The sequence below is a fragment of the Prionailurus bengalensis genome, chromosome X, assembly GCF_016509475.1.
Source record: "Prionailurus bengalensis isolate Pbe53 chromosome X, Fcat_Pben_1.1_paternal_pri, whole genome shotgun sequence".
Classification (NCBI taxonomy): Eukaryota; Metazoa; Chordata; class Mammalia; order Carnivora; family Felidae; genus Prionailurus; species Prionailurus bengalensis.
In genome coordinates, this window is record NC_057361.1 from 49,897,069 (window position 1) to 49,905,157 (window position 8,089).

Here is an 8,089-nt window from a genome sequence, read left to right on the forward strand (position 1 = left end):
CAATGACTTCTTTAATTGGTGAGATTGCTAAGAGTTGGACAGGTGAGAATTGAGTTGTCTCTTGGATTTATCTCTTTTAGGCAGAAGATGCAATCCAGGGATGGGTGGCTCAGTCAGTTGAGCATTCCACTTTTGATTTTGGTTCAGGTCGTGATCTTATGGTTCCTGAGATTGAGCCCCATGTTGGGCTGTGCACTGACAGCATGGAGCCTGCTAGGGATTCTCTCCCTCTCTCTTTCTACCCATTCCCTGCTCATGTGCTCTCTAAATAAATAAGTAAACTTTAAAAATATTATAGAAGATGCAATAAAATTTATTCTCAAACATACAATAATGTTTGCAGGCTAGGGGCACCTGTTTTTCTATCAGGGAGACTTGCAGTTATCCAGCTTTGCCCGTGAGTAGGTGAAGTATGAGGTAATCCTTGTGGCCTCATAGCTAAGCATGTCCACCAATCCAGCTTTTATCAATTATAAAAGAGATATTTTGAGGTCAATTTGTGTAATTATTGTGCTTGTCCCTCAAATGGTTACAAACTTGCAAAAAGAAAAAAGGTTTTATTTATCAGTATTCTAAAACCTCAACCAAACATTATTTTGAGCTGTGGCACAATTTTAATCTGGAAGGGAAGGAATAACCATGAGGAGTATGCCAGGACATAGCATTGATTCTCTAATATAAATACACTTGAATTTAATTAAAAAAATAAATACAGGAAATTAGTTATTAGGAAATGTATTGTCATCTCTAAGGCAGAAAAGAACTTTTGGTATTACAAAGTGTTACTTTGCAATTGTCTCCAGGAAGGACATGGGGAAAAGGTTTGGGAAATTCTGACCATATCCCTTTAGTAGTAATGCATGCAAAATCCAAGACTGATTGTGTGATCTCGTCACTAATAACTCATTATACTATACCCACTTCCATTTTAAACTTATACTCAGAAAGAACACTTAGGCTTGGGAAATGGGGAATGGAATATGACATGCACAATGCATTTTGAATCATTCTATGTGAGCATAGGTATCTGTCCTTTACCCAGACACAGGACAAGACCTGTCAAAATCCTGCCTCCTTTTACACCCAATTATGTTAAATCCTGTACTGTTTTAAATCCATGACAAAATCTGGGTACCTGCTGCCCATTACCATGATAGCATCATTTAGTTTTCACTTGGTTCCAATAGAAGAACTAGAAAACATTCTAAGGGGGTAAAGCTGAGAGTAAAAATTTACATAAGTTTTTGTCCTTAGTTTCTCATTCTCCATGACTTCACTATGTCAGCATCATACAACCAACCCTAGGCAGTAAGAGCCCAAATGCGTCCTTTGTTGTCATTGTTGTTGTTGTTGTTGTTGTTGTTGTTGTATTGTTTGAGATGTTATTTGGCTCAAAGATATCAGAAAGTCTGGAATTTAGTGTTGTCATTGACCCCTCCTACATTTCCTTCTACAAGATATCTTCTCTAAGGGAAAATCATGAGAGCTATGCTTCAAAATGTACCTAGAATTCAAATCAATTTCATCATACCACTGCTGTCAGATGAATTTAACCCACCATTACCTGTTACTGGAATATGGGAATAGTCCTGAATAAATTCCCTTTTTCCACCCACGTACCCAACAGAGACACTCTCCAAAGTTGCAAGTGATCCTATTAGAATATGAGGGAATCATGCCCTACCTATGCTGAAAATACTCAATGGATCCCCATCAATTTCAGTGTAAAAACCAAATTCCATTCTAGGACTTCCAAGGCTCTAAGCTATCAGCTTCTGCCAGATCCCCATCATTTCTCTCAACTCACTTTCCTCATATTTTCTACCTTACTCTCTCAGCTCCAGCCACGCTGTTATCCTCGGTGTTCCTTGACTATGTCAGGCTTACTCCTGCCCTGCTGTCCCTCTTACCTGGAATGCTCCTTCCCCAGATAGCCACAGGACTGGTCCTGTCACTGCCTTCAGGTCCTTACTCAAAAGTAATGTTCTCAGTGAGCCCTTCCCTGGACTCTATCTATCCAATTTCAGCCTCACACCTGGAATTCCAATTCCCCATCCCTTGCTTTATTTTTCCTTTCTTCACACTTACCACTTTGACAATACTTTACATTTCACTTATTGTACCTTGACTACTGTCTGTCTCCCGCACTAAAATGAAAGCTCCACCAGGGTAAGATTGTTTCATTTATTTTGTTCATTACCATATCACCAGTACCTGAGCCTGAAGACTGCCTGGCACAGAGGCTACCTAAAGTATTGGTGGGATGAAGATAAAGCAAATGAATTAAAAACAACTGGGGGGTGCCTGGGTGGCTGAGTTGGCTAAGTGTCCGACTTCAGCCCAGGTCATGATCCTGCACTTTGTGGGTTCGAGCCCCGTGCTGGGCTCTGTGCTGACAGATCAGAGCCCAGAGCCTACTTCAGATTATGTGTGTCTCTCTCTCTCTCCCCCTCCCCTGCTTGCACTCTGTCTCTCTGTCTCCCAAAAATAAATAAACATTAAAAAATGTAATAAAAAAGAGCAAATGGGGTGAGCTTACACCAAAAGTGGGGCTAGGCAGTTTCCTCTGGGTCTAGCCCCAAAGCTACAAATGCAAATGCCTTCAGGGGACAACTGGGAATTTTATTCCAGTGAGTGAATCAGGCCAGCTGGGGGTATGGCTAGTTTGAGAGAGCATTCAGAGTCTAAAATGGGCAAAGCCCTTCCTCAGACCCAGATGCTTGTATCCTTGTTGGAATGTGGAATGTTAATTCTCAGTTTATTGTTTTGTTTTATTTTGTTTTGAGGTGGGCCAGAAATATGGATTTTTGTAATGCAAAATCTCCCAAATGTCTAAGTAACTAATTTAAAAATGGAAAACACCAGGATCGAAGAAAGCATGACCCCTGACTGAAATTGGCCCATGGGTGGCCTGCAGGTGTTTGCTAGACTAAATTGTGTGATGAAAGAAAACCAGTCCCTGCAAGGTGGGCTTGCCTTGTGTGATTCTTCAGGCAAACAGTTTCAGGTCATGTTGGGTGTAAAGAATGAACTAGAATTACCACTTTTTTTCAAATTCTAGAAGCTCCCTGCCACCACCTGGCCCTCCCCCCCACCCCCCAATGTATGGAGTTAGGGAAGACTGAGCAGTGAGCTCACCTTAACTCTTTGTTTGAGGGCAGGGGCATATCTTAGTGAAGCGTAGGGTGGGGAAATCAGAAAGAAGGTTTTCAAGGAAACTTCCACAACATGACTGGAGAAACACAAGGGGGAGAAAAAGAGAAGGACACAGACCCATGTGCTAGAGCGCCATACCCCTGAGGGACTTTATTGGGGTCACTGCACCCTCTCCCCACCAACCACCGCCCCTCTATGTGGCATTATACAGTTGAAAGAGTTAGTTATACAAAGTCACAACTCCCGGCCCGACTGCCCCATGCCATCCATCTCACCTGGAAACAGAGCTGCACAAACTTCCATCACAGCTTCCCTGTGTGCTTGAGGTGGGCAAGGCTGGTCAGGAGGTACCTGTGAAGGGTCAGTAGCCACCAGCTTTGTCACGGTATAGCCTGAATAGGGACTCTAGAGGCAGCAGACCTCCATTCAGTGAAGCATTGGGTGGAACCACCTGTGGTTTCAGGCAGCTGCTGAGCTAGGCATGGACTGTCAAGTACTCCCCATGTCCTGAGATAAACATTAGGCTCAATCCTCTGATGCCCCTCCTCTCTAAGGAGGCAAGGCACAGTCCAGTAGGAGAAAGATCAGTGAGGGGACTCCTGTACCTGACTTCAGTAAGGTTCTAATTTTTTTTTGGATAAAATGCTTTCCAAATGCAAGGAGGCACATCTCTTAAGTCCTGAGCACTCCGCTTACCTACGCCCCACAAGAATTGTTTATCCAGTGTAAGGGAAACGAACCAAGACCTCCGGGTCCAAGATTACTGCACCTGGTCCTCTGGGAAAAGTGAGGAGACTGCTTACAGCCCCCAGCTCATGGGGTGTCAGGTCAGTGTGTTTAAGCCGAGGGTTTGGGTTCTGCTCGGCAGGTGTGGCATGAGCTCCCTGAAATAAGAAAAGCCTTTTAGGTATAAAGTTGGCTCCTACTTAACTCAAGTCATCCCTGTCAAAATGCCATTCTAGGGAACTTCCAACCCATTTGGCTTCTTTGACAGCTGTTACATCTTTTCTGCACAGAGCCAGGGGAAGGCAATGTGGATACTGCCAGAAGTCCAACTTTTTCCTGGGCTTTCCCATGTCTCCTGGGCCCCATTCCCCACACCTCCTTTTCTGCATTCTCACTTCCTCTGTCAATCTTTCTGCTTGGAATTCTTCCTTCCTCAGTGTTCCTCCCCTTCTGACTCCTTACTCATGTGCAGACCCTCCGTTTGAGTACCCTCCAGATTCCTGCCAACTTTCTCTACCCCTGCCCCTTGCTCTGGACCTCTTCTAAGCTACTTTGAGACCCCCTCTACTCAAGGCATTCTGATTGTTTTCCTCTAAGCCCCAAGATCTCACTCTCTCTCTGTTATTCTCTACTCCCTCCTAGTTGGGTGCCTCTCTCTCTTAGGCCATCCCTCCTCCAGGGAGCCTCTTCCTAAGCAGTCACCTCCCCTTCTCCCTCCCTCTACAGCCCATCTCTAGTTCCTTCTCCTCCCCCCTCTCTAGACCAGACCAGCTAAGTCCTATTCCATTTTTAGATGACTGATTATGATACTAGCTGAACTTTATTCACAGCCTGCATTTACAGCTGTCCCTTCCTTTCATGCCCCATCCACCAAACACACCCAATCTTTTCAACATGACAAAGTCCTTACACACAGCATGTCATGTCCACATAAATTTGTATTTTCAAAAAAAAAAAAAAAAACAACAGTTATGCTGGCAAAGATGTTGAATTAACAGGGACCCTTAAGCTTTCAATACACTGAAAAGCAACATTGTTTTGCACGTCTACAAAGTATACATTTGTTCTCACAAATGTGGCAAAGTTTACCCTAACAGTTAGGACTTTTTCACCAAATCATAGACATAGATATGGAAATCATCATCAAACTTGATGAAATACACAGAGGGTTTGGCTTCCACTTGGTGAATGACCATGCCAATCCGTTTGGAGCCATCTTCTTTGGTATATTCCACATGTTTACCTATCAGGCCATCTACAACTCCTCCTGTCTCCCTCTCTGCTGGAGGAGACTCACTGGACTCTGGCATGATACGGAGGTCTCCTTCTTTATAATCATCTAGAAGCTGGTACATGTACAAGACAGGATCTTTCTCATAGGTAATATAAAACCAGGCTTTCATGATAGGTGCTTGGGCTAAGACCATTCCCCTCCATTCATCCTTAGAACCATGCTCACCCTCAAACATATGTTCCACAGCTTTACCAATTATGGTGTTTGCAAGGTTGGCATCACCGACTTGAGATGATGCCACCCTATCGGAAAGAATTTTAAGAGACAAAACTCTTTCATCTCTGTGAAGTTCCAGTCCATAGACACAGTCAATTCCATCATATTTCACCAGATAAAGAGAGGGATTTATAGGCACCTGATCCAGAACGGTTCCTTTCCACTGGGTGATGGGCTCATCACCTTCCTTCCATCCATGTGAAATTCTGCAGCCCACGATGTTCCTGCGGGACTGGGATGAAGGTCTGCCTCTCTGCTTCTTTTGGGAGGTTTTTTTCTTCGTCATGTTTGTGGACCCAGTAGCCCGTCCCGGAGCTGCCCTGGTTTGTTGCCCTTCGGCCTCCTGTGTGTTGGGGGTCTTCATGCCTGCAGGGGGAGGAGAGAAGATAAGAGAGAAACATTCAGTATGCCATAAGGTGAAGTTCTCCCAACAGCGACGTGTCTCTGTACCCTGCGTCAGAACCTAAATTTTCCCCCATGAGCCTGGTAGCAGTGCTGGAAATCCTGGCTGTGTGCCTGCAAGTGCTCTCCCTCCTAGGTTCCTTTAGACTGCGGGCAAGGGCGGCAGCGGCAGTGGTGCTGGCCAGGGTTAGGAACTCTGCAGGAGGGGGCGGGCTACCTCCTTGTTCAGAGCCCACTGCCTCCACCACCCGTCCCTGGCGCCCACTCTCAATGCCCTGCAAAGCGCCTATCTATTCCTTCACCGCCTTGATCCGCACGCACTCACTGTCCTCCCGCCCTGGATACCCCAGCCTGCTGCCCATACGCCCCTTGTCTACCCACAATCGCTTTCTGACATCCGGTACCCTCACTCCTCCAGGCTCACCTTCATTTCTTGCCTGGCTCCTAACGCCACCCCCTTTTCCTATTTCCCATCGCACTCCCCTCCCCAGCCTCACCCAGCTCCCGCCTCCACCCCCTATCTCCAGCAGGAGTCCATCCCATCCCCCCTCCCCATCCTGGAGCCCACCAATGGCCCTGCCCTAGCTGGCGTCCGCCGCCCCGGGTCGCGGGCCTCACGTGCCCAAATCGGACACCTCGCTGCTGCCTCCGCGGTGAGCCTGTGTCGAAGGAGGATCAGCAGGCGACGAGCCGGGTGCTTGCACGGGCTGGGAGGGGTGGATCTGTAGGCGGGGAGCGCGTCTAGGAGGGCTGTGGGGTAGGCGAAGAGGATGGCGGCGGTATCCCCAGCTCTGAGCTTCGCGGGCCCTCCGCCTCCCGGTCGGCGGCGGCTGCCCCTCTGCCACATCGGGCTCCCACCAGCCGCTGCCGCTGCCGCAGTCTCCTCCCTCTCTCTGTATAGGAGTATACTTTCAGTTTCCTGTCGGTAAAGAGGCCTCCCCTTCCTGCTAAATACTAGGCAACCAGCCTTCCTAGTCTATCAACTACTCCTTGGCTGTTCCTCCTCTTTCCAAAAATCAGATCCTTGAGACCTGTAGGTTTGCCTTTCCTCTTCTTGTGTAACCCCACTATCTCAGGCTCTCTAGCTCCACCTCTCATCTCTCCTGCTAGAATTCCTTTTCATTTTTTTCACATATTCTTCACACTTTCTGCATATTCACAAATTCACGAAAAAATACCTTACCCAAAACACACATAGTAGAGAAATCCTTTATATTCCTAGGAAAATTTATGATATGTATATACATGCACATCTTCTCTATGTATTTACAGATAATCATATCTCCAGACATATAATCTGAAGTACACACCTCTGCAATCACATAACATACAGACATAATTCTCCATTTATGCATATCCGCAGAAATTTCCATAATAAGAATTTATCCAAAGCAGGTGTGAGTATCTTAGATTTTGAGATCTGTATTTGGAGAAATAGTGGCTTATTTTAAACGTAACCAGTTTTTCTCGAATTTGATTACAGTTAGCTATAACCTTATCTAGTTTTGCATAAAGTGTTATTCATTTTGAATCTTGTTTGTATCTGCTTATGTTGTTTATAGATTGTTTCAATATGTCTTATAATTCTGTAAAATATCAATAATGGTATGGTACTATGTCAGGTAAGATGTTATCAGCTACTTGCCCGAGGAAAGAAATCTCAAAACGATTCAAAATAAACGTAATTATTGGCTAATTATTTGAAAAATCTGATAAGTATCAGATTAGGCTTACTCTTTGTGCCCAGTCTCATGGGCTGAATTACTTCTCTTCCAAATTAATATGTTTATGTCCTAACAGTACCTGAAAATGTTAATGTATTTGGAGGTACGGTCTGTACAGCAGTAATTAAGGTGAAATGGTATCACATGGGTGGGCATTAATCCAATGTAACTGGTGTCTTTATAAAAATAGGAGATTAGAACACAGGCACACATGTAAGAAAGACCATGCAAAGACAAGGGAGAACATGGCCATGTGGAAGCCAAGAAGTGAAACCTCAAATCTTGGACATCTTGATCTTGGATTGATAAGTTCTGGAACTGCGAGAAAATAAATTTGCATGATTTAAGACTCTGAGTCTTTGTTACTTTTTATTTAAGTTTATTTATTTATTTTGAGTGAGAGAGGTAATGCACACACAAGTGTGGGAGGAGCAGAGAGAGAGAGAGAGAGAGAGAGAGAGAGAATCTCAAGCAGGCTCTGCACTGTCAGCACAAACTCCAATGTGGGGATCAATCCCACCTACTGTGAGATCATGACCTGAGCCAAAAGCAAGAGTTGGACACTTAACCA

The 8,089-nt window shown here is 45.1% G+C and overlaps 1 protein-coding gene across 4 annotated transcripts; it reads right to left on the bottom strand.

Moving 5' to 3' along the window:
- Positions 1–2,756: 2,756 nt before the first annotated feature.
- LOC122477893 (spindlin-2) lies at positions 2,757–6,546 on the bottom strand. Of its 4 annotated transcripts, XR_006295783.1 has the most exons (3): positions 6,363–6,476; positions 3,432–5,758; positions 2,757–3,232 (listed from the first exon to the last, which is right to left on the bottom strand). XR_006295783.1 is itself a non-coding variant. In XM_043571389.1 (2 exons), exon 2 carries the CDS (start codon positions 5,754–5,756, stop codon positions 4,980–4,982), a length of 777 nt encoding a protein of 258 aa, XP_043427324.1. In that variant the 5' UTR covers positions 5,757–5,758; positions 6,430–6,546; the 3' UTR covers positions 2,757–4,979. The 4 variants fall into 4 exon arrangements, 3 of the variants coding, with proteins under 3 accessions (XP_043427324.1, XP_043427325.1, XP_043427322.1); XM_043571389.1 differs by having other exon boundaries at positions 2,757–5,758; positions 6,430–6,546; XM_043571390.1 differs by having other exon boundaries at positions 2,757–5,758; positions 6,417–6,515.
- Positions 6,547–8,089: the final 1,543 nt, after the last annotated feature.

Coding starts and splice junctions, on each gene's coding strand:
- LOC122477893 (XM_043571389.1), bottom strand. CDS start 5,756: ATGAAGACCCCCAACACACAGGAGGCCGAAGGGCAACAAACCAGGGCA.